The sequence below is a fragment of the Pristis pectinata genome, chromosome 1 (genome assembly GCF_009764475.1).
Source record: "Pristis pectinata isolate sPriPec2 chromosome 1, sPriPec2.1.pri, whole genome shotgun sequence".
Classification (NCBI taxonomy): Eukaryota; Metazoa; Chordata; class Chondrichthyes; order Rhinopristiformes; family Pristidae; genus Pristis; species Pristis pectinata.
This window is the reverse complement of record NC_067405.1, coordinates 116,588,783-116,616,349: the sequence shown is the minus strand read 5'-3', so window position 1 is coordinate 116,616,349 and position 27,567 is coordinate 116,588,783. Positions and strand designations below refer to the sequence as shown.

Sequence of the window (27,567 nt, the reverse complement as noted above, 5' to 3'; positions counted from 1 at the left end):
CTATCCTATGCAGGGGCCTCACCTTCAGCTCAATGAATTCAAAGCTTAGAATGATGATGAGATCATCCTTTGCCACCTTATCCTGCAGGCCTATGTCCAAGGCCAGGAATATTCACCCCAGACTGTGGACCTTTTCTTCTGTCTGCAGAATTCCCATTTCACCTATTTGATGGCTCTTTGCTTCTCCCTCATCTATTTTCCCGGTGCATTGATAACTATATTGGTCCTCTTGGATAAGACAAAGGTTTCATCACCTTTGCCACCAATTTCCACTTGACTTTTCTTTCCTAGTTTCAGGGAATAGGTTATTGACCAATATCCGTTACTAGCCTACAGATTCCCTCAGCTATCCGTCCACACTTCTTCCCACTCTGCTTCCCTGTAAGGACTCCATTCCAATCTCCAGTTCAGTTTCATCTGTTTACATACCAGTGCCTTTAAGATGTCTTCCTTTTTCCATAACTGTGGCTTCCCCCACTATAGTTGACAAGGGTCTTGACAGTTTTCTTTCTTTTTCCCACTCTTCTGCTCTCACTGCCTCTCCTGCCACCCAGAACAAGGATACACCACACTAGCCTCTGTATTCAAAAGACCATCCTCTGTTATTTCCATTGGCTTCATTGCGATGCCACCATTAGACACATCTTACTCTCTTTAATTCAGTAGTTGGAAGAGACCATTCTCTCTGCTGTTCCCTGGTTCACTCTTCCCTTTCACCCACGTGCATTCCCCTTCTCACAATGTCTCCCTCTGCAAACGCAGGAGATGTAAAACCTGGCCTTTTGCCTCTTTTCTTCCCACCATCCAGGGTCTAAAACACTCTGTTCCAGGTGGAGATGAGATTCACTTGTACTACTTCCAATTTAGTGTACTGCGTTCATATGATCTCTACCACATGAGAAACTAATCATCGATTGGACTGCTTTGCAGAACACCCCTGTTTAGTCCACAGGATAACCCTGAATGTATAGTTCCCTTTCATTTTAATTAACTATTCCACTCTCACTCTGACCACTCCTCCAATGAAGCACAATTTAATTTCTTCCGAATGGGCACATTGTAGTCTTTAGGATTCAACAATGAATTCAATTTCAGTCTGTACCAGAAATGACCAGTTCTGATGAAAAGTCATCAACCTATAACATGAACTGTTTTTCTCTCTCCACAGGTGCTGCCTGATCTGCTGACTACTTCCAGCATTGCCTTTTACTTCAGATTTCCAGCAACTGCTGCCTTCTGTAACTCAGAATTCCAACAGTGTTTCTTTTCCCTCATTTCCCTTCACTTACACCTCCTCCAGGCAGATCATCTGCAATCAATGAAGCCTTCATCACCCTCTCACAGTCACCACCACCACAATTTGTGTTATTCAGTCTCCTTTGGTAATAGATGTTCCCTCTGTTCGCTCCACCATTTCCTCTTTTGTGAAACAGAATGCATCTTTATTTCTAACTTTTTCTAGTTCTGATAAAAGATCATCAACCTGAAACATGAACTGTTTCTCCCTGCATAGATAGCACCTGACGAGTATTTATAGCAACTTTTTTTAAAATTTCCAGCATCTGCAGTCTTGCTTTTTGAACCCTTTGAATTAAAGATCATCAAAAGATGGTTACTGTTTTGCAATGCTCCACCATTAGCTTTGCAAAAAAAATGCTACTTTGCGCCTAACTTCCAATGAATTTCACCATGTTGCCCATAAGCAAATTAATTGACCATTCAGCTCACCGCAGTTAAATCTAGTAATTACGCTTAATAAAAACACGGTATCTTTTAATGGTTGCCAATTAACCTCTCACTCAAAATGAAATAATAAATATAAAGTCTTACTCAGTTACATTACGAACTGTTTTCCGAAATTTTAAATGTTAATTAATAAAAATCATTCACTTTCTGTTTCTTATTCAATCCATTTTTCTGTGTCTAATTTGACAGCGATTTCGAGTGAATTCACTCTATCTCATTAAATCTTCTCCTTAGTTTACTTTTCAACCTTATTGGTTAAGATGATGTTGGACAGATCACTAAAATCCCAGGTGTCTTGTTGCTCTTGCTGCGTCATCATCAATAATCAGTCTAACCCACAGAGAGCCACTGCTCCAGCACAATATCCATGCTGGCTCATTACAGTTCTGAGGAAGGACTGCAGACAAGAATACCTGTCCTTTGCACAAATACTGAAGTTATATTCAAATGACATTACTTAAAGTTTTTGGTGGAATATTGCTATGCATAAAGTGACTACCAGCTTGGCCTATATGAGATACACCACCTAAAGTAAGTCAGTGAATAGCTGAGTAGATTCTGAATGACAACGTGTTACCCACAAGCAGGGTTTATTCGGTTCTGCATCAAGCTATCTCACTTACTGCTGGTATATTTCTGTGTGGTGGTCTAACACGTCTTTTAAGAGGTTTTTGCTTGCCCATTTCTATTTCTTTTCTAAGGCTGTTGAAGTAAGGGAGATCCAGCAACTGCTCACAGTTTAGTCGATCGGCAGGATCCATATGCAAACAACCCTGTGTTTAAAAGTAAAATTGTTTCAGATTTTCTTTTTAAACAGGTATTTTGTAGACACACTCAATTTTTCCCCTTCTATTTTTTTCTTATTACATTCAGCACCACTTGTTTACATCAGGAAGGAATGGTTTCTATCTTTAGACTCTCTACCATTGCAGGTGGATTTAATTGGTACAGAGACAAAGGACAAGAACTCCTTACCCAGTGACATAAGACTGACAAACATATTGATGAGATCAGACTGAAAATACTTGGCATATTTAACGGAGGAATTCAGGCTATAGAGAGGGTGCAGAGGAGGTTTACTAGGATGCTGCTTGGATTAGAGGGCATGTGTTATCAGGAAAGGCTGGACAAACTTTTCACTAAAAGTTTTCCACTAAGAGAGGCTCTTTTCTCTGGAGCGGCAGAGGCTGGGGGTGATCTATTGGAAGTGTATAAAATTATGAGGGGCATAGATAGGGTGGACAAGCGATATCTTTTTCCCATTTTTGAGCGATCCAAAACCAGAGGGCATGCATTTAAGGTGAGAGGGGGTAGGTTCAGAACAGACGTGAGGGGTATGTTTTGTACTCAGAGAATGGTGGATGCCAGGAATGCGTTGCCTGATAGGGTGGTGGAGACAAATTCATTGGGGGCTTTTAAGAGGGCCTTGGATGGGCACATGAATGAGAGGAAAATAGAGGGATATGGGCATTCTGTAGGTAGGAGGCATTAGCTATGTCGACACAACATTGTGGGCCGAAGGGCCTGTCCTGTGCTGTACTGTTCTATGTTCTAAAAGGAGCAAACAATTTAAAATTTAACAGTGGCAGCAATGTGGATTTCATCCAATTGGAGATTGGAACTACCTGGGCTAAAATCTAACCTTTATTAGGTTAGTTTTGAACATTGTGCCCCTCATCCCCATTACATTTGGGAGAGAAAATAAGTATATTTAACATTCCAAACATAAATGTGTACTTTTGTCAGTTAAACCAAAGTTAAAATAATAGAATTAGGAAATAAAGGAATTTGGCCCATGAAGTATTAACACATTGAGGTATTTCTTTTACAGACATAAATATTTAATAAAATTGCCCCTGACATCAGAATATGGAATTCCTTAAAATTGCTTGCTAGCTTTTGCACGTGGTTTTTGTAATACTGAACAGATGACCTATCTTAAACATGGATTTTAGTAGTCAATCACTTCCTCTCATTGTAATAAGAAACCTTTAGTGATAGTGCAGTGAGAATGGAGTTTACATCTGTGCTGCACACTCTTTACCAAATGATAACAAGGTGCCTTCTTGCCACATTTTGTTTTAAAGAAGTTTCTCCTGAATTCCTTACTGGATTTATTGTAGTATGTTACATTTACGATCTACAGTTGTGAATTCCCGAACATTTTCTTTGCCTACCAAACTGTCATGTATCTCCTCATGTCTTTTCTACATAAAGAGTCCCAGGCTAATCAGTCCTTCCTAATAAAGTTTATCTTCTTCGTTCTGGTATTATCCTTATGAATATTTTTTGGACTTTCCCCAAATTTTTTTAAAAAATATGCAGAGCAGAAATGTGCTCAGCTTTCCAGATGTGGTGTGATCAAGGTTCAGCACAAGTTTACATAATTTCCCTGTCAGTTTCCTTTTCAGTTCTGTGACTCTAGGAATAAGCACCAGTACATTTTTTAACAGGTCCTATGAACTGGCATCGCTATTTTAGTAACCTGTACACAAATAACTCTTTGATCCTGGATCTCATTCAGATTCTCATTATTCTTATTAACACCTAATATAACACTTAGCTATAAAGAATTGTGTACAGATTTGTCTTCTGTATCTGATCATTTTCTAATAAAGTCATAGCCGCCTTTATTTCTGGTATATACCAAGACAAAGTAAATATTCAATATTCTGACATTTTGTTAACATTATCCAAGTTTATCTTGTGCACCTTTTAGTGACACTACCTCTATTCTGCCTTTTTTTAAAAATTTAAAAGTCTGTAGAATATTTTACTATTTACTTTTATATTCTACAATAGTTCTTCTTGCTTTCTGTATTATTTTCTAACCATTTCTCATTCTCTTGTTGTTAGCTGCTTTATCATCCATTGTAAGCCTTTTTCTACCATTCCTTTGTTCCTTTATCTCTTTGTTGTTCCATGGTATTTTATTATTGATTTGTTTATTCTTGTTTTTTTTTCCAGCAGAATACTTCCCCTGAACTCTGGTCACTGTTTTAAATATTTAACACTCTTGTCCTTCCCTGTCAAAATTTTGTCATTCCTAGTTCCTTTTTCATCACCTCAGTTTGAACTTTGACCCTATTACTTTGGTTTTGCTTTACTGGAATCTTTCTGAATCATTACTTTAATCTTATTTTGTTATTACTGCTATAACAGAACAGACTAGTTTCAGCTGTATGGCATTTATACCTGAATGCTTGAAGTCATCAAATAAATACTTGAGATATGAGATTCAGCAGTGAAATACATATTCAGGAGAAATACTAAAAATATAACTTTTATTAATGAATTACTGTAGCTATATTCTACCACTCTTTGTATTACAACACTGATGTATTAGCATGCCAAAGAGTGTTCACCTTCATTAATCCAAGGGCATTTTGAGAAATATTAGCAAACTTCATTTCCAAAGTTTCCTGTAGAAAAAATAAATTCCAATTACAACAACATACTGTGTAAACACGCAAAAAGTTGAATTTTCAGAATTTGCCTAATTAGGAATTATCTATTTTTTCTTTAATGTTTTTAATTATTGAAAACTTTGACAATTCAAAAAAATCATTAATGTTTAAGTGTTTTATTGGCTTTATCAATAGTTGGAATTGAAATTCCTACTGCAAATATGGTATTGACTGAGCTCTACAAGAATTTCCTGGCAGCTCTCTGATCTTGAACTCTGACTGGAGTTGATTGGCAAAGTATGAATTTGCTGAATTTCCTCACACTTTCACTGGGGAATCTACATGCCAAAACTATGAACAGTTTGCTGGAATGAAGAGGAATGGTTTCAAGGGAGAATTGACTGATTTAAAAACAATATTTGCTTTATTGCATTGAACTGATTGAAATTTTAACGTAGTTTTAAAAATTAACAATGCTTAATTTCAATCTTATTGATGTTAATAGTTTTTATTTAATGAAATTTGTGACACTGCAGAAATATACAATCTGTATATAATTGCTTATATTGTGTGGAGCTTTTTAGGAAGGCACCGATCACATTCAAAAACTTAAAACCTGTTTAGATGTTAAATACCTAAATCACTCATCTGATCCAGTAATGTCCAAATATGGAATTTAATACGGTATATAATAAAAGGGATCAATTACATGAAAAAGTTGTCAAAACTAAAAAAAACAAAAGTGTTGTAGAATGCACATTGTAGCTGTCGATTTCATTGTGGTACAAGTTCCGCCAATAAGATCACGTTAGGAATAAGATCACGTCAACTCTTGGCAGTTCCTTAATGGCACCTAGTACACAGTTTTTTTCACCATTGGTTCACAGGTATAGTGGAATAGGCTAAATTTTTTGTTAATCCCATATAATTCATTAGTGATATTTTTGCACATTGTTGATTGTGATTATACTGAATAGAAGGATATAAAATTTTCTACTTTTAGAAATTTAAATATTATCAGAGTTAATCTGCATCATGGCTCTGGCTGTTCAACAAAATGCATTGCCTTATACCTTGGTAGCCAGTCATTAAAGATAGAAATTTAAAGAACAAACTTAGATGAAGGAAGATGGACATCTGAAGCTCTCTGGGAAGGAGCCCAGGTAGGGAGGAGCTCTATAATAATGCCAAAGCAGGCCTCAACCCATTAGTTAAGTCTAACAATAGTGTTCAAATAAGCATTCCAACGCAGTGCAAAATGTTGCCAAAGTAACCACAAATTAACACTGTGAGCTATTTTAATTATTCATCCTTGATGTTGTTGGCAAGGCCAGAATTCCCTATAATCCCCTCAACTTTGTGTCTCAACTTAAGCCATTTCAGAAGGCAGTTAAGAGTCAGCCATGTGGTGGGTCTATAATCACATCCAAACCTGACCAGGTAACTGCAGCTGACTTCTTTCCCTGAAGGACAAAGTGAACCAAGTGACGTTCCAGTAATTTCATACTAATCATTATAGATGAGATTTAAATTCCAGAATGAATTTAGTTTGGCATCACTGCACATGCTTGGCAGGAACTGACACTGTGCAATAATGTGTAATGCCAGCAACCATTTTCCCCCACATCCTTTGCTCAGACCTGAAAATGGGCGTTCAAACCCAAAAGTGTGGCTACCCATGCTTGGGACATTCACCTGGTATTGCCCCAGTGAGTGGGGAAGTAGACGATGTAAATTGCTCAGGATGTGCTCTGACATATACCAAAAACCTTGCATCTCCACCCCATTTTCTACTCTGTGTGCTGTATGGTGTGGCAGATGTATGTAAAGACAATGAAAATGAAGACAATGTACTCTCAGACACATTTCCATAATTTGAAGGTTGAACACAATGGACTCCCACTAACCCCATCCAGTTGAGTTTCTGGTCGATGGTGAATAATAAATCATGTACAATCTGCTGCCTTACAGTACTTCCAGGAAGAAGAAAACAATAAAACTTTGCAATTTAAACTCTAACCTGGAGGGAGCCAGCATTCCAGTGACTATGGCAAGTTCCCAAGGGCTGCCAAAGTCAAGGGCTGCCTCATATTTTTGACTGAAATCTCACAAAGGGACAGGAAAGCTTACCACTTAAATGATTCCTGAGATTGGACAGGCAGAGAATACCCCAATTAATGGGGGCTTGAATTCTAGGGTAATGAATCAAAAACTCAGACTCCAACAATCAAACTGTGACTAACCCATTCCTATTAAATGTTACATTTCTCCAGCTGTACTTTATCAGATTTATACAATGCTATACCAAATTATCTGGCACTGGTATGCTCACTCCATTGAAGAACTGGTTTGAACTAAAGACTTGTTGATGTCGTGGAATCAAATCACCTGTGGGCAAAGAAAATGCACAAGTAATTACTAAATCTATATTTAACACCATGTTCCAGTGGATGCTTTAAATTATACTGAATAGTGCAAATAATCAAAGTAGTTAATACTTAACTGTAACATGAAACTGGTAAGAAGTCCAATTTCCAGTCACGTGTTGACATAGCAATTGAACTCTAGATGCTCTCAGTCTATACATTCTTAATAATTAGACTCAGAGGTAAAATGCAGCTAATCTGACTTGTATTTAATCCAAGCATGCAATTCAAGAGCAATTATACCTTTGAGCCTTAAAGTGGCATGTACATACACTAACAACAGGATAATATATTTATCTTGTATAGTACAATGCTTCTGTGATAACAAATCGATGTTCTGTGACATACCATGGCAGATCAACTGGTCAATTACCTATGACTAAAGGATGAAAATCAAACAGGTGAGGTGGAACTAGAAGCTCCATTTGGAAAGTACCATTTTCTATCTTTAGTTTTATATTTTTTGTAAATTCTTCTACAAATAAAGATAATTGCAACACAACAGGATTAATTAGGTAGTTTCACTGTAGATTCAAACATAGTTGAAGTTGGTTGGGAATGCATATATGTTACAGATAGGGGGCAACTAAACATGGTCACTATTGGAGAGGGTGATAACATCTAGAGGTCTAAGAACAGCTAAACGCACACCTTTATACATATATTTACCACATTTACCTTATAAAATTCCTTGAAAAATACTGGTCACATATTTATTGCATTATGGCTTAATTACTGCTGGAGGAAGTGGACTTATGAGCCTCCATTCCATTGGTGATATGAGAACACAATAAGAACATAGGAAATAGAAGTAGGAGTTGGCCTTTCATCACCTTATGCCTGCTTCAACATTCATTATATCATACTTCAGTGGCAATTTCCTGTGTTAAATCCAAATCCCTTGATTCCCTCAATATCTAAAAATCTATTGCTCTCCAGGTCTTGAATATGCTCAGTCTCCACAGGCCTTTTAGGTCAGGAATTCCAAACAATCATTATCCTCTAGGTGTAGAAATTTCTTTGAATCTCAGTGCTGAATGGCCTACCCCTTATCTTTGTACTCTGATCCCTTGTTCTTGACACCATCGCTGAGGGAAACATTAACTCTGCATTTACCCTGTCAAGCCCCATAAGAATTTTATATGTTTCAGTTAAATTGCCTCTCATTCTTCTAAATTCAAGAACGTGTTGACCAAGTCTGCTTAATAAGCTCCTGAAATGACAAATCCTCTGTCCCAGGAATCAATCTGGTGAACTTTCACTGCATTACCTCTCTTGCGAGTAAGTCTTTTGGAAGTTGTAATTTGGTTAATTAGTTTTCTGTTATTTGAATGTAAATTTGAAGCTAGTTTTTGCAATATTCTTCTTAAATTTCTATCAAAATATGGAGATTTATTGCAAAGTATATTCCATGAAATGACAAAACCATCTTGGTTGATCTGTCAGTTTCCTCAGTTAATGCATAAATTATTGTCTGCTGGCAGTTTAGGTTTAATTTTAACATGATTTTTTTGTGCTTTCTTTGTTCTGACCAGGAGGATATTCAGATGGAAACTTGTAATTTGTTTTGTGGTGACATTTCAAGTTGCTGGTTTTGTACTGAGTGAGGAATGCTTCATAGCTAAGGCACAGCAGTTTGTAATTTTTAAAAGTGAATGCAAAAATCTCATTCACATTCTCACTTATAAACTTCTGGGTTCCTCTCCATGCCTGCATTTCTTACAATCCAATGAGATCATTGTCATGTACAAAATTAATGTAGGTCTATTAACCCTCAAATCATATGACAAGAGAGCACAGCCTGTACATGCAGATGCTGTACTTTGCAGAAATACTTTGCAGAAATACTTTGCACAGTGGCTGAAGACAGTCTGATTGTGACTGCCTAATGCCATACTCCTGCAAAACCGTGGGTAGTGCTTTATGTCCAGTCTGCTGAGGTTAGAAGGCAATATGCACTGGACAACACTGCCCACTCAGCCATCTGCCCAGTATGAATCTGGTGAGTTGAGAAGGCATCATACACTATCTGTCATAGCCCTCCCAATACCTGTTTGACAAAGTTGGAGAAGTTAGTGCAAAAATAAGTTTACCATGAATCTGAACTGCACTTGAATTGTGAAAGAGCTGCATGAGGCTCAAAAGTTGTAGGTTAGCTATTTGTGTAATAGAATGTGGACAAAATAATAATGCAAAAGAAAAACTGCTGATGTATTTCTTTTTCTGGAAAAGAAGATAGCAGAAGGCATTGCTTTAATCCAATAAAATTTTCAAAAGAATTTGTTAACACATGCTGTTAACTCATGCTGTTAATTCATGCTGTCAGAAAATAGCCTTTTTGGAAATTTTGCTAATATGATAGCTCAAATCTACTTTGAACAAAAGTAGTGTGATACTCAGATTTTTTGAATACAATACTCACCTAGTGTTTTTCTTATCAGATAGAGCTGATCAACATCTGACTTTCCTGGCCACAAGGGGGCTCCATATAATAATTCTGCAAAAAGGCAGCCTATTGCCCAAATGTCCACTGGAGGGCCATACTGCGTGTCACCAACCAACAGTTCGGGAGCACGGTACCACCGGGTAGCTACATAATCAGTATAGTAATCTCCTGGACCGGCTACAAAATAAAACCAAGATTATATATTTCAAGTATTTTGTAAAACACTTAACGTCAGACCATAAAATCCTCAATGGCCTTTCATGCGATGGACTTTTTAAAAAATCGTATGTTTTTTAAGAACAACTTATATTCAGTGCTTTATAGCTTTCAGAATGTCCCAAAAATACATCACAACAATTTTCTACTTTTAAAGGGCAGTTATCCTAGTGAAATAAGCAAACACGATAGCAATTTTTTGAGCAGTTAAGTTGCACAAATGGCACTGAAATGAACCACTTGTTAAACTATTTAAGCAATATTTAAAGGAAGAATATTAAGCAAGACATATGAAGGATTGGCAAAGGAACTCTCACCTGACAATCAATAAGGAACTCAGATTTACTTTTAAAGAATAGCACCTATAGCACAAGGTCAGTTTTCCATTCAAACCTCAGCCTGGATTACGGATTTAACTTTCTGAATGTTCTTTAAAACATAATCTTTTGCCTTGAAGACAAAGTGCTATCAATTACGGTATTCTTCTAAAATATGATTAATTTTGTAAAAAAAAATACTGTATAACATTGTTTAAAAATACTCTTCTTTGCATGAAATTTACTAAGGAACTTTGTGTGATACTTATTATTACCACTGTGTAACAGTCAATAAGATTCCACTTCAAACCAGTTCTGATTTTTTTTCATTCTCTCCATCTAAACTTTTCAAACACTAAACCCAACATGTAAAATATTGGATTAGTTTCCAATATCGATTTTCCTTTGTAAGTAAACTTCTCACCAACTCTTCTTTGAAAATAGTTATGTAATATTTTGACTAGTGAATTTAGTATATTATTGGCAATCTAGCCAACAGTCTACTTTCTTTGGTGCCTAAATGTAAATCAAAAAGTCCATTAGAATTTAAAAATATTCCACACATCTAAAAGCTTGAAATTAAGATAATTTACATCAGCAATAACAGCTAGTTCTTTCACAAGGATAAAGCTAAAGCATTTCATAAGAGCAACAGAGTGTCTAAACCATCTCAGTCTGGGTCAAAGACCAGAAAGACTAAATCATTAGAGATCTCACTCAGTTACACTTTGACAATATCTCGCAGTCATATATTTTCAGCAACATGCCATTACAAAGTGACCATTACATTTTGGGCATCTTCATGGAATAGCAAACCATGTATTATTAGTGTATTGCCAGAGTTATACTCATCCAGGTAAGTGGAGAATATATCATCACATTTCTGCGTTTTGCAGATGTCAAAAATGCAGTGGTTAATAAGAGGCAAGTCGCTTGCCATAGGAACTCTTGTATCTACACTGATGTGGCTGGTCCATTCGAGTTTCTGGTTGATGGTGATAGCTCCCCCCACCCCCACCCATCCACTGTTGATGGTTATGCTTTTAGTCGTACAAGCCCTAGGTTGTGGAATTCACAACCAAAACCTATCTTTAAAAATCTGACCAAACTTTTGGTCACATATCCTAATTGTTCCTTAAGTGATTTGACGATAAATTTTGTCTGATGATGTTCCTGGAGTCCCTCAGGATATTTTTAATGCTTCAAGAACACTATAAAAAGGAAAGTTACTGTTGGCACTGTAATCAACTCGATCAACTCGTAACTAGTTGTGAAATATACCAAATAAATTGTTACCCTCAATTTTACACACAATGTGAACTCAGTTACCAAGTTTCGTGATTTTATTTACTATAAATCTCATTTTCATTAGAAGCATAAAGTGGCATTTGCCCCAGCAGTAAATATCTGTTAAAAAAAAGAACTTTTACTTACTCAATATCCTGGCAAAACCAAAATCACAAAGCTTAATGACATGATCTTTTGTAATTAAGATATTTTCTGGTTTAACATCCCTATGTATGCACTGCAAAAATAAATAAATAACTGATTATTTCAAGGATTCTATGTAAATGCATGAATATCAATAATACACCAAGATATGAAACTGTAATTCCTTGATACCATTTTGATGTCTTTGATTGGAAAATTCTTCTGGCAATACCAATATTGTGACCAATCTTTAATTATATCCCGATAACAAACTGTTACATTGTTAAAATATAAATGGTGCCAAAGGATTTCAACCAAATGAAAATTTTGACCTTAAACTAATAGCTTTGAGCTCTGGTTAATGTTATTATTATTATTGCGTTAATAAGTTTTCCCAAAAGACTGTAAATGTACCCATCTTATTGTACACTATTAAATTTTGGGTGATATTTTATCTCTTTTAACAAAGGATATTAATATCTTCTGTAAGATATAGCCAAATATATAAATTTAAAAATTACTTTGATATACCCAAACTACAGCACTGACATAAATAATTCAAATTTATGCAACATCTTAAATATAGCAAAATATCACAAGATGCTTCATAGGAACATTATCATTCACAAGTTAGATGCCAAACCATTTTAGGGTAGATGATCATAATGATGGGAAAGACCATGGGAGGATTGCAAAACAAGGATGAGAATTTATAATGAAATTGATGCTTGATCAGATGCCAGTATAGGTCCGCAATCCTGGAGGTGGTGGGCAAGCAGGAATTGGTACAAGTTAGGAGTTTGCAACCGAGATTTCAATGGCCCCACCTCTATAGAGAGTAAAACAATGGAAGTGAGTCAGAAATGGGTTGGAATCATCAAGTCTGCAAGTCACAAAAGCATGAATGGAAATTTCAGCAGAGGATGAGTTGGGTTAGCGGCGGAGAATAGACTTGCAGGGAGATGGAAACAGATATTCTTAGGGAAAAATATTCTGCTCATCTTATTCTGGATGTCAAGACAGTCTGCTAAGTTAGAAATATAAAGGGGGTCAAGAAAGGTAGCCATAAGTGGAATTAGATGCACAGTAAAAATTCTGCATGCTTGGGACTTTGGTTGCTATAATTTTATTCCTATTAATACCCCCACACAATTTTAACTCATTTTAAAAAGAAATTGCACAGTGAAATAATATGTCTTCCAGTAAATGTGGTAAATTTCAAGGGAGCTCGGGAACTGTGGCCCCCAGGAGTGAAAAGGGAGTGTGGGAAGCAGGATCCCAGTGAGCCAAATGCCAAACCTTTGGGATTTCCGAGTAGACAAAGAGCAGATGGTTTTAATTTTACTTTGGTGGTTTGTGGGTCTTCCAAGAAGCTGCACATTGATGAAAGAGCTGAGGGCTGGAGGAAAGATTGGTATTTGGAACAGCAGAAAACCATCCATTACAGTTATGAAACAGCACTTAGAATAGTGTGGTTATTATCGTTGTATATTGATACCAAGTGCTATCAATTTAATCAACATGAAATCAAAGTAATTTAACAGTTTTTCTATGTTTCATTTTCGTCTAATTGAATGAAGGTGGCAGGATCTTTTCAAGTATTTATTCAATTGAAGATTTTGAATCTAGTTGAAAGCTTTAGAGATTCTGAAAGTGAATGAGTACTGCAAAAGTACCTCAGAAGAGCACTACATGAGGCGAAATAAAAGAATTCACACCTACAAAAGGGAGCGTGAGAACTTACGTTATGCTTATGGCAGAAGTTGACAGCCTGAAGTGTTTGCCAAGTGATTCTCTTCACCAAGTGATCAGGTACCCTAAGGAAGTAAATAACGTACAATGAAATATTTTCTTTTTAATATAATGATTTTAACTTTAAAGGGAATATTCCACTTGACTAAGCTCTATTAGAATAAAGGAACAGTGATTACATAATTTTTAAAGGATCTCTCACTTGTACTGTACATTAGAACCAACAAAATCACTGACAAGGGACGGATAAGCAATACAAAGTCTATAGTATTTTTCTTTGGTCTCTATAGTTTACAGAAATTCCTTTAATTACATCTATTATAAAAGGTTCAGTGTAGTCAGTCTTCAATGTGCACCTTTAACTCCTGGTAAACCAATGGTCTAAAAATTGACCAAAATTCCTAACCCAGCATTCCATGAGAAACCAAGAGGCTCTATAATGTATTTTTCAAGCAGGCTGCAAGCTGAAAGGAAATGCTGAAGAAATTTTCATACAACAGGATGCAGTTGGAACATAACTATCCATGTTCTTCTATAAACCCCCATGGCATAGTGTCAACAAGATTTATCAGTCAACATATAAGCAACAAGATGGTTCCAGCAAATCTAGTTTTGTCCCTAAACAGTTGTTGAAAGTGATAAACATCAGTAATGTCACAAGAATAAAACCCATTCACCAACTTTTCAGAGTAATGATAAGCTAAAACCTTCCCCATTTTTATTATCGTAATAGTAGAACATCAAATGGAATGAAATTTCTATATCCAGCAGTTCACGGAACTATAGCAAACAGGAAATCACATCGTCAAGGGGGTGATTTTGTATTATAAAATAAGAAAAGTTCAGGCAAATATTGGCAATTCCAGGGAGGTTGATGATCCCCTGTCTGCATGGGAGCACAGGCCTCCCACTGATCATTGGAGTGAGTTTTGTTCAAAATCATCTAGAGAGAGCAATATGTAAAATGATAGTGCAGCTTGGAAGAGGTCTTGCAGACAGTGGAGATGGAATGTAAACGTGGGCATGGGCCCCTTTGAATTCCATTCAATGTCTGAGTTAGGGAGGAATATTGTGATCTAAAGTTACAGTTAAGAGTTAAAGCTGCATAAAGTCATTAAAGTATAGAGGTCATAATAGTGAGAGATACTTGTAGTATTTTCCATCACATAATCTTTGGTAACTTCTTGTAATGGCTAACATTCTGTTATTTGTAGTGTTTGTATTTACATTTTATTTGCAGCATTTGTTCAGTCTTAAACTTCTGGGTCGCATTGCTTTGCAAGCTTTAACTAGTTTTACCCCATGTGATCGGGTTTAGGTTGAGGATAGGTGGAAAAGACAATTGTATACAATGAGATGTTCACATTGAAGTCACAGCTCCAAAACAGATAGACAAAGTGCAACCTGAAAGCCAACCAGTCCTGCAGAATTGATGGTTACAACTCAGTGACTTAAATTCAAACTTTTTCCAAACTAGATGCATATATCAGAGATCTAATTGCTTGGAATTCTCTTGTACTTGGAATTCTAATCCCATCCAGCATTTATGTCATTTTATATCTAGTATATATGTGGTCTTGGTCATAAAGAAAATCTCTGAAAAAAGTTTGAGAAAATTAGTAAACCTTTCTGCCTAATATTTATTTGTACCTTGAAGGAATAAATTAATGCAAAGACAAATTACATTTGTTGTTTATGGGATATGTTTAGACTATAGTTATGATTCATCAGATAGTAATTGACACAGCAGAAGCCTGCTGCAATTCCCAACACAGTCTTCCTCATCAAACTGTCAGCATTTAAACCCTCGAGTGCCAGGAACTTCAAGACTCCTCCATTGGTTAAGTTCTGCTAGTGATTTCCTAAGTACACACCCACTGAGCCCACAACAGCAAACCCATTCATTTGAATGAAGGAAACCAGCTGTGAGGGAGGACATGTAAAAGATCATTTATATGCTTTGGAATTAATTAAGTTTGCTTTAATATTTTTAATTGTTTACATGTTTTTTAACGGATTTATTCTGTAACAATGTTCATTTTTAAAAAATTGTCTAATTTAACTTTAATAGTTTTTTTCCTGTTTCTGATTCAGACCGAAGTCTTTAACAGCCTCAATATCTGAGGATGTGGCTTTGCTGGCTGTAAAAATATTTTTCAGCTGTTTCATGGACGGTGTTTGTTGTGGACAGCCCACATGATGGCATTGTGTCACAAGGCACTGCCACCATTTAGGATTGCTAACTTATCAACAACTTGACACTTGTAGATCAATAAAAGGCAAATCATTATTTTTTCCACATGTCAGCCATAATCACAGAGAGCACACCAGAGACAGTGGGTTCTAGCCGACTGAATCTCATCACTTGAGATGATATAAAGATCTGCCAAGTAAACTCTATACAACCAACTACTTCAGAGATCATCTGAGACAGAAAAACTATTCTGCTTTTAGACAGTTCTAGGTAGTTCTGTATTAATTCAACTGTTCTGAGCCAAGTTTTGCAGAAAAGTGATCTGGTTCTCATTAGAAAATAGCTTTAAAGGTGACATTATGAACATCTGAAGAACTATAAACAGTACTGAAAACAATTACTTTATTTACTGTCATCTAACTTCCAATTTAATTATGATTATCTAGTCACTTTAGTTATTGCTGAGAATAAACCAGTGCTCACAGATTTCAAAATCAGGGCATTGACCATGGAAAGATATGGCTTTCAAACTCAAAGAGTCACATTCTGTTTCTATTCACATAGAAGGTCTATTGTTGTGTACACTACTTTCAAAATTACTTACCCTTTCGGGTATCGGTCCAACTCATCTAACACAGTGTGGTCACAGTATTCAAACACTAAATGAAGTCTTCGTTTCCTTCTGAACACTTCAATCAGGTTGACAAGGTTGCCATGCTTCAGTTGCTGAAAAACAACACAATTTTTAAGAAATTTGCTATTTCAAGATTTGCTATTCCTGCAACTTTATTTACTTTTCTTTATGATTCTCCCCTTCAACAATATTAAAACTGTTTTTACGACATGCTTTAAATGTAATCCACTTGTAGCTGGGATTAACAGAGTTAGGTAATTAATAGCCTTCTGTCAATGATGCATCTAATCACAGATAGACATAGAACTTGGAAGAGAACTTGTTTGCGTAAATAAAGTCAACAGGATGAAAGGGGTACAATGAGCAAAGAGTATCACAGAAACATAATAAAATTATCACTTAAGAGCCTTTATCCTTTTGGGTTTCAAGTACTTTTTTTAATGTACTTAGTGCACCAATTTAGACACACCTACCCATTCCAATCGTACTGTTTAAAAGAGCAGAGCTCAGCTCCAGGCTGCACCACACACATTGCACAGGCGTGGACAAAAGAAACAAATTTCAGTAGGGAGGGTAGAAAGGGTGCCTTGGCATGAAGGAGCTCAGGTGGAACTGGTGTCATTGGGAATCAAGACAAATATTCTCCACTGGCTGGAATCATTTCTCACTCAAAGGAAGATGGTTGTAGCTTTTGAATTCCCCAGGGCATCACTGCAGCAGTCCCTTAGGTCAGTGTCCTTGGCCTAATCACCTGCAACTGCTCCCTCTCTCCTGTGGAAGTGGATATACTTGCTGATGATCGCACAATGTCAATTCCATGTACTACTAAGAAAATGAAGCAGTCCCTGCCTGAATACAGGAAGGGCTAGAAAGCTTCCATGCATGCACTAATTGATGGGTGGCAAATAACATGCCTGACACCTGTAAGGCATGTAAATAAGCGTCTCCAACAACTGAGATTCTAACCACCTACCTTTGACATTCAATGGCATTTATTCCCCACACCATCCAATAAAAAAACACTTAATTGGATTAGCCATGTAAATACTGTGGATTGAGATCAGGTCAGGTTGGGTATCCTGTTGCACCTGATTTACCTCCAAGCTCCCCAAAGCCTTACCACCATCAGTGGAATACACTCCACTGCTTGAATACAGCTCCTGACACCATAAAGGACAAAGCAAACTGTTTGACTGGGCACCCCATCTACACCCTAAACTTCCACTCTTTCCACTACCGGTGTACTACATATCATCTTCAAAATGCACCCCAGTTACTTGTTTAGGCTACTCTGACAGCACTGCCCAAACCATAGCAGATGTTTGGGAACATGCAGTTTGCTCTCCAAATCTCATACTATTTTGGACGTGTATCAAACACTGTATCAGGTAGCAGAGAGGTGATCACCAGAACAATTGCAGCAGTTCACATTGAAGCCTCATCATAACCTTCTCAAGAGTGATTATTGATGAATAATAAACGATGGCCTCATCAGTGATATTCACATGCTGTAAATTAATAAAAGTAAGAATTTACCAAGTAAAATTACTTCACTTAGAAAAAGCAGCTATTTAAAATAGATGTTGAAAAACAGAATAATGGAGCATTGTCATTTGAATCAAACTGGAGCAATTGTTATTCTGAAAGATCCATTTTTACTCAAAATATTTGCTGACTAATTACTCCCAGTATCACTCAATTAAGCTTGGAACCAATTCAAATTCCACTTAAGACAGTCCCTGCAAAGAGAGGGACTGCTTTTTAAATTTACGAATAGGAAACCTGATCAGGGAACACTTTAAAATACCAAAGCAACTGACTGAAACACTGTGATTTGAATCAATTATATGCTTGTTTTCTATCACATTGGTTTAATTTTTGGTAGGAGAATGTAATTTCTACTGCATGAAGAATCCATGTACTTCCCTTATCCCTTTGGAAACATCAGTTCTTTTATTTTTCATGACCTTTCCTGTTTTTCCACTTACTGAATTTGAACTGTTGGTGAACAAGCTAAAGTATTAGTTATTTGATATATACAAGTTTCTCTACTGTAAATGTGATACTGCTTATTCAGTGGACTATTGGGTGACTGATTATTTTTCCAAACTTTTGGAACCACTTAGTCCCTTTCACCAAATGAGAAATTGAAAGGAGTGTTGTTTCACAAAAACCAAAGGCATCATATTACTTACAATGAAAAGTCCTTTGGTAGGCAGAACAGTCATGTGATTGAATTCGGTGATGCACAACAAAGAACTCTGTAGTGTATATAAGAATATTGCACTTAGATTCCTCCACCCAAAATAATAGCGCTCTTTCTTTTCTCTTTACTCCTCTAATTTAAAGGTTCCCAAATATATAACCCAAGGGTTACAGAAGAAATCTTTGTGGGGACAGGGTATGTGTAAGAAATGACAAATTTATGAGACTATGAGAATTAACTATGGCATTGGGGAGAGGGGGAAGGGAGTGGACAGTGTTGGTCAAAGAAATGATCAGTAGAGATGATCAGGCAGATGATAATGATGCAGTGAATAAAAAGTAAGCCGTGCTGGCAATGGTGTGAGAGCAGCTCATAAATATGGGAAGGGTCATGCAACAAAGTAAAGTTCTACCTCATTTACATATCATCTACTTTAAATGTTTTGATTTTCAGGAACTCAAGATATATTTAAACAAAGCAAATCATTCTTGATTAAGTCAGAGCATCAATTCCATCACCACAAGTACAGCAGTGCCTGGAATGTGTACCATCAACTTCTTAGTTTTGCAGAACCATTTAAAAATTCTAATTGTACACTAACATTAATATCTCTTTATTTAGCTGCATTTCACATTCCAGATTCATACATATCTCTAGAGTTAAGAAAAGTCTACTGAATATTCAGAATGTCATGAGAAATTGCATTAGATAAATAAGGGTGTGTTTCTCCAAAGAACGAGTTAACTGTAAATTGAAAGTTAAATGCTGTAACAAAAAGTCTTAATAAAAATATACAAAAGCAAAATATTGTGGATCTAGCAGCAACTGTGGAGGAAGAAGCAGAGTTAACATTTCAGATCTGAAATATTAACATGCTTTCTCCCTCTGTAAATACTACCTGAGCTGCTGAGGATTTTCAGCATTTTCAGTTTTCATTTCCTCAGATATTTACTGGTTAGTTCTACTAAATTAACTTGCCTGTTTTGGGATTTATTCTTCTTAAATTAACTCTTTAAAAAAAATAAAGAGATAAAAGTGTGAAGCAACCTACATTATTAAATTTAATATGTTCACTTGGTTTCAGCGCAGCTTGTCCAATAAAATTAAATTTGAAACAAAAAGTTTATATATTGATTGCAATTTTAATAGCCCCAGCTCAAATACGATGAAAACAAGAACCAACATATTTAATTTGGAAATATAACTACTTAATTATAAGGTTTCAGTGTAAAAGGCAAAGGTTAAGGTAGGCCTAAAGATTCAAACACAAGGCAATACTCTGAGACATTAGAAGCATTCCAGAGTGGTAGTGGAGGTTGTTTTTCAGATTGGAAGCCAGTGACCAGTGGTGTGCCGCAGGGATCGGTGCTGGGTCCTCTGTTGTTTGTCATATATATTAATGGTTTGGATCAGAACGTAAGATAAGACTTCTTTATTAGTCACATGTACATCGAAACATACAGTAAAATGCATCTTTTGCATAGAGTGTTCTGGGGGCAGCCCACAAGTGTCGCCACGCTTCCAGCACCAACATAGCATGCCCATAACTTCCTAACCTGTACGTCTTTGGAATGTGGGAGGAAACTGGAGCACCCGGAGGAAACCCATGCAGACACGGGGAGAATGTACAAACTCCTTGCAGATGGTGGCCGAAATTGAACCCAGGTCACTGGCGCTGTAATAGCATTACGCTAATCGCTACACTACCGTGCCTGCCCGCATGATGAGTAAGTTTGCAGATGACAGTAAAATTGGTGGCATAGTGGACAGTGAAGAGTGTTATCTGGGATCACAGTGGGATCTAGACCAACTCGGGTAGTGGGGAAGATGGAATTTAACTTGGACAATTGCAAAGTGATGCATTTCGGGAAGTTAACCAGGGCAGGACATACGCAGTGATTGGTGGGGCACTGGGGAGTGTGGTTAAACAGAGAAACTTTGGGGTACATGTCCATCGTTCCCTGGAAGTGGGAATACAGGTAGACAGAGAGGTGAGGAGGGTGTACGGCATTCTCGCCTTCATTGGCCAATGCATTAAGTACAGGAAGTCCCCGACTTACGAATGCCCGACTTACAAACGCCCGTACTTACGAACCAACCTTCGTGGTCGGTTCGTAAGCGGGCCTGGCCCCCGATCCTACCACGGCGGCAGTACACCTTCTTTGGCCCAACCCCGGGCCAAGTGCGTATGTGCGGCTGGGGCCATGTGCGGCTGCGATCCCCGGCCCAAGTGCACATGTGCGGCCGCGATCCCTGGCCCAAGTGCGCATGCGCAGACACTGTTCCGAATTGCATACAAAATCGGGTTACAAACAGTCTCAAAAACGGAACTCGTTCGTAACCCGGGGACTTCCTGTATAAGAGGTTGGGATGTTGTGTTACAGTTGTACAAAACATTGGTTAGGCCACACTTGGAAGACTGTGTGCAGTTCTGGTCACCACGCTATAGGAAAGATATAATTGAGCTAGAGAGGATGCAGAAAAGATTCACAAGGATGTTCCCTGGATTGGAGGGCTTGAGTTATCAGGAGAATTTGGACTGGCTTGGTCTGTTTTCCCTGGAGCGAAGGAGGGTGAGAGGTGACATGCTAGAGGTATATAAAATTATGAGAGGCATAGATAGGGTAGATGGTCATAGTCTGTTTCCCATGGTAGGGGTGTCTAAAACCAGAGGGCATAGGGTTAAGGTGAGAGGGAGCAGGTTTAAAGGAGGTCTGAAAAGTAAATTTTTCACACAAAGAGTAGTTGGTACCTGGAATGAGCTGCCAGACAAGGTGGTGGAGGCAGGAACAGTAACAACCTTTAAGAGGTATCTGGACAGGTACTTGAATAAGCAGGTCATAGAGGGACATGGAATTAATGTAGGCAAGTGGGATTAGTAATAGATAGGCACGATGATTGGTACAGGTACAGTGGGCTGAAGAGCCTGTTTCTGTGCAGTACAACTCTATGACTCTACAATCATAGAAGCGTACAGTACAGAAATGGGCCCTTACAGCCCACCTCGTCCATTCTGACCATGATGCCCATCTACACTAGCCCCACTTGCCCACACTGGGCCCATAGCCCTCTGCTCCTTTCCTATCCAAGTACCTATCCAAATGCCTTTCAAACCTTGTAATTGTATCTGCCTCCACCACCTCCTCTGGCAGCTCGTTGTAGATATTCACCATGCACTGGGTGGAAAAACTCATCTCTCAGATTTCCTTTAAATTTCCTCACTCTCACCTTAAACCTGTGCTCACAGGGATTGGTGCTGGGACCGTTGTTGTATGTAATATATATGACACAAAAATTGATGGAGTCATAGATAATGAAGAATGTTGTTTAAAGATACAAGTCAGCTGGGAAGTTGGATGGAGCTGTGGCAAATGAAATTTAATCCGGACAGTGCGAGATAATGCATTTTGGGAGGTCAAATTCTGTGAGGACATATAAAGTAAATGGCAGGAATTTTAGAAACATTTATGTATAGAGTGACCTTGGGGTGAAAATACCTCACCTGTGGCTAATGAAGATGCAAAAATCTCTGTCAGAACCCCAGCAATCTTTTCCCTTGCTTCCCTTAGCATCCTAGGATAGATCCCACTCAGCCCTGGGGATTTATCCACCCTAATGTGCAATATTTCTACACTTCCTCCCTCCTGATGCACATGTGCTCCAGAACATCAGTGTACCCCTCCCATAACTCTCCAGCCTCCATGTCCTTCTCCCTGGTGTATACGATGAGAAATATTAGGATCTCAATCATAACCCCTCACGCCATGCATAGGTTACCTCTGCCTTCTTGCTTCCAATATACTAAGGTTTTAGGAATCTCCTTATTCCTACTTGTCAAGGTCATTTCATGGCACCTTTTTGCCCTCCTACATTTTCTCCTATATGCCCTATAAACCTCAAGTGACTCATTTGATAACAGTTTCCTATCACCTGATCAAACCTTCAAAATCCTTCATTAACAAGGGTTTCCTAAACTTTGCTTCTTATTCTTACAGGGACATGCTGACTCTGAACTCTTAGGAAGTGATGAACTATTTACATTAAATGCTTTCTCATAGGGTGGCTTAATTAGTTAAAAAAAAGCTTAGTATGAAATTGAAATAAAAATTAAAGCACTAAGCCATCAAAACATACTGCAAATGTCTGGAAGTCATTCAATGCCTCAGTCACCAGGTCAAGAGCCTAGAATCTCCCAGCTAACAGTATCCTTAAAGTAACTTCACCACTCAAACTCTGGTAGTTGAAGTGGTGGCTTACCACCATCTTCTCAGGAGCAGTTACAGATGAGATCTAATGATGCATTACCAGCAATCCTCAGTTCTTGTGTGTGAACATTGGTATGAATATAACACGAATAAGGAAACTTGGATGTGAGTAGAATAAAATGATAGCTCAAAAACTAATCAAGATTGGCCTTTTCATATGAAATCAATCAAGGCACTTCCTACAGTTGAAAATAGCTCCTTGCATCATCCATTCAGAAAATAAAAATCAATGTTCCCTAAGACTTTTACACAGAAAATAACTAAATTTCAGTGGCACTTTTCAGACTGTGTAAACTTATGAGTAATTGCTTGTTAAATACATTGTATTTTATAGATATATATAATGAGCAAAATTGTCACTCTATATTATGTACTTATGAATGCTTCAAAGGTCTTCAACTGCCTACTTTCTGAATATAGTGACATCATGCAATCTACAATTATCCGAATTAGGGTGACCAGACATCCTGATAATAACAGGATTGTCCAGCTATGTCAGGGCATCCAATCAAGTTGCTATCAGGGCATTATTTGTCCTATTTTTTCATGTTAACTGACTAGTTATTCAGGGTGACCAGAGTTTAAATTTATGTAGAGGTTGCAATGTGCGTGTGCGTGTGCATGTGTGTGTGTATATGTGTGCGTGAAGTAAAAGGCACAAAACCAGAGTGGAAGCAATCATCCTTCATTGACAAAGGGCTGCCTAAAATGAATGTAGGGAACAGATTTATAGAGCACCATCCTGTGGAGCTTGTGTGCACTGAACATTGAAGGACCAGGTTGGAGTTTTGGGGCATGGCACTACTGGTTATGCAGGAATTAATAAACAAGAAATATGTGTGGGAATAGACCATTCAACCCCCAAAAGCCTGTTCCACTTAGCTTCTTGTCTTCAACAAGATCATTACTAGTTTTCTACCTCAACACCATTTTCTTGCCCTATACCCATAGCTCCTCTAATACTCAGAAAGCTGTTGCTCAGTTTTGAACAAACTAAATGACCATGGCATTGAGGTAGACCATTCTGAAGATTCACCACCGTCCAAGTGAAGACATTTCTGAAATGAAATTTCTGGAATGTAGATCTTCAGACTCTCGGAATTTCAAGTTTCAGGTTCATTCATCTTTCTGTGTGATGTCTTATGTTTTCTTCCATGAAGATAGATACAAAGTCTTGTTTATATCCTTTGCCTTTCCCTTATTCCCCAGCATAGACCTGAGCCTCTGAACCTCCCTCTGCAACTGGATACTCAACTTTCTCTACCGCAGACCTCAATCAGTGAGGATTGGTAACAACATCTCCTCCTCGCTGATCATCAACACAGGTGCACCTCAAGGCTCTACTCTGTATACACACATAACTGTGTGGCTAAGCACAGCTCCAATGCCATCTTCAAATTTGCTGATGACATTACTGTTGTTGGATGAATCATAGGTGGTGATGAGTCAGCTTACTGGAGCGAGATAGGACACCTGGTTAAGTGGTACTGCAAGAACAACCTCTCGCTCAATGTCAGCAAAACTAAAGAGTTGATTCAGGAAGGGGAAGGAGGGCGAACATGCACCAGTCTACATTGGGGGATTGGCGATGGAGAGATTCCGCAGCTTTAAATTCCTGGGCATTAACATATTGGATGACCTGTCCTGGACCCAGCACATAAACGCAATCATAAGGAAAGTGTGCCAATGTCTTTACTTTCTTAGGAGGTTAAGAAGGTTTGGCTTGTCACCGAACACTCTAACAAACTTTTACAGGTATACTGTTGAAAGTACCCTGACTGGTTGCATCATGGTCTGGTATGACAATTCAAATGGTCAGGACCGCAAGAAGCTGCAGAGAGTAGTGGACTCAGCCCAATACATCACGGGCACATCCCTCCCACCATTGGTGGTATCTACAGGAGGCACTGCCTCAAGAAGGTAACATCCATCATCAAAGATCCCCAGCATCCAGGCCATGCCATCTTTTTGCAGCTACCATTGGGCAGGAGGTACAGAAGCCTGAAGTCCCACACCACCAGGTTTAAGAACAGTTACTTCCCTTCGACCATTTGGTTCTTGAACCAACCAGCAAAGCCCTAATCACTACAGTTTCGCAACACTATAACCACTTTGCACTAAAATGGACTTGGTCTTTTTTGTTCTAATTGTGTTTTTTCTTGTAAAAATTGTTTATAATTTATGGTTAATTTATGTTTTTCTTGTGAATGTTGCTTAAATGGTGCTATGTGCCTGTAATGCTGCTGCAAGTAAGTTTTTCATTGCACCTGTGCATACATGTACTTGTGCATGTGACAATAAACTCAACTCTGACTTAGATGCTCCTGTTTCTGTCAGAAAGGGACCCATGTTTGCTCTCATTGGTCTTTTTCTCTCTGCGTACTTATAGAAGCTTACGGTCTGTTTTCTTGTTCTTCACTTGTTTACTCGTTATTCTATTTTCCCATTCTTTATCAATTTCCTAATCTAAAGTACACCCAATCTTTAGGATTACAGCTTTTTCTGGAAATTTTGTAAGCCTTTTCCTCAGATTTAACATCATCTTTAATTTCTCCTGTAATCCATGTGTGGATGGGGTGGCACAGTGGTGCAGATGCCTCATTGCTCCAGCGACCTGTGTTCAATCCTAACCACAGTGCTGTCTGTGTGTTGTTTAGGTATTCTCCCTGTGAGTCTGTGGGTTTCCTCTGGGAGCTTCGGTTTTCATCCGCATCCCAAAAATATGCAGGTGGGTAGGTTAAGTGGCCACTATAAATTACCCCTTGTGTTTGGGTGAGAGGTGGAATCTTGGTGGGGGGGGGGGGTGCGGGGGGGGAAGGAAGTTGATGGAAATGTGGGAAGAATAAAAAAGGTTAGGCTGGGACTAGTGTTAAAATGGGTGCTCAGTAGTCAGCACGGACTCAGTCGGCTGAAGGACCTGTTTCCAGGTTACATATTTCTATGACGTGATGACACCTTTCCTGTTGTGTCTTTGGGCTTTAAAGCAAAGCATATTTGCTGCAAGTCATATATTTTGTTTTAAAATACAGGCCATTGCCTATCCTTAGCCATGGCCTTTAATGTAGTTTCCCAATCTATCACAGCCAATCTGCCCCTTGTGCCTTCATAGTTTCCTTTGTTTAATTGGAAAGCCCTCGTTTCAGATTAAGCTACATCATTTTTGAATTTAATGTAAAATGCTATCATATTATGACCATTCTTTCATGGAGGCTACTTCATAGTCATAGAGTTATACAGCATGGAAACAGACCCTTCAGCCCAGCTCTTCCATACTGACCAAAATGCCTACCAAAGCTGGTCCCATTTTCCTGCATTTGGCCCCTATCCTTCTACGCTTTTCCTATCCATGTACCTGTCCAAATATCTTGTAATTGTAATTGTTGTAATTGTACCCGCCTCTACCACTTCCTCTGGCAACTTGTTCCACATATCCACCACCCTCTGTGTGAAAAAGTTGCCCCTCAGGTCCCCTTTAAATTTTTCCCTTCACACCTTAAATCTATGCTCTCTAGTTTTACACTCCCTACCCTGGGAAACAGACTGTGACCATCCATCTTATCGATGCCCCTCAACCTCCTATGCTCCAGCCTATCCAGTCTCTCCTTATAACTCGAGCCCTCCAGTCTGGGTAACATCCTTGTGAATCTTTTCTGGATCCTTTCCAGCTTAATGACATCCTTCCTTTAACTAGGCAACCAGAACTGCACACAATACTCACAATACTCCAAGTGTGGTCTCAACAGTAATGTGCACAGCTGTAACATGACATCCCAAGTCTTGTGCTCAGTGCCCTGACTGATGAAGGCAAGTGTGCCAAATGCCTTCCTCACCATCCTGTCTACCTGTATCGCCACATTCAGGGAATAATATCCTTGCACCCATAGGTCTCTCTCTTCTACAACACTCTCCAAGGCCCTGCCATTTACTGTGCAAGCCCTGCCCTAGTCTAACTTACCAAAAAGCAACACTTCACACTTGCCTGAGTTAAACTCCATCTACCATACCTTTAGTTCACTTTCCAGTTGATCTAGATCCTGTTGTAACCTTAGACAACCTTCTTCACAGTCCACTACACCACCAATTTTGGTGTCATCCACAAATTTACTAATCATGCCAACTACATTCTCATTCAGATCATTAATATGGATGACGAACAACAGTGCACCCAGCACCGATACCTGTGGCACACCACTAGTCACAGGCCTCCATTACCACCCTCTGACTCCGTCTACCAAGCCATGTGATCTAACCTTCCTGATCAGTCTATTATAAGGGACCATGGCTAAAGTCCAGGTAGACAACATCCACCGCCCTGTCCTCCTCAATCCTCTTGGCCACCTCTTCAAAAAACTCAAACAAATTCGCAAGACACCATTTTAAAGCAATATTATAAATTAACCTTTTCTCACTCCAGAGTATTCAATCTAAAATAGCCTGCAACCTTGTTTTTTTTCACACAATATTTTGTTCTCAAAAACTACCTGATTTACATTCTGGGAATTGACCCTCCAGTACTAATCTGATTTG

General features: G+C 38.3%; 1 protein-coding gene across 2 annotated transcripts in view; it reads right to left on the bottom strand.

The window, feature by feature from the left end:
• Positions 1–27,567, bottom strand: part of cdkl1 (cyclin-dependent kinase-like 1 (CDC2-related kinase)) — a 54,351-nt gene that overhangs the window by 5,435 nt on the left and 21,349 nt on the right. Inside the window, exons 2-8 of one of the 2 annotated variants that reach the window (XM_052021814.1) lie at positions 16,540–16,661; positions 13,734–13,806; positions 11,993–12,083; positions 10,002–10,202; positions 7,459–7,541; positions 5,112–5,168; positions 2,370–2,519 (exon numbers count right to left, since the gene is read on the bottom strand). In XM_052021814.1, the coding sequence (XP_051877774.1) occupies positions 2,370–2,519; positions 5,112–5,168; positions 7,459–7,541; positions 10,002–10,202; positions 11,993–12,083; positions 13,734–13,806; positions 16,540–16,661 (777 nt within the window). The remainder of the gene's footprint in view (positions 1–2,369; positions 2,520–5,111; positions 5,169–7,458; positions 7,542–10,001; positions 10,203–11,992; positions 12,084–13,733; positions 13,807–16,539; positions 16,662–27,567) is intronic. The other variant, XM_052021824.1, reaches the window with a different exon arrangement.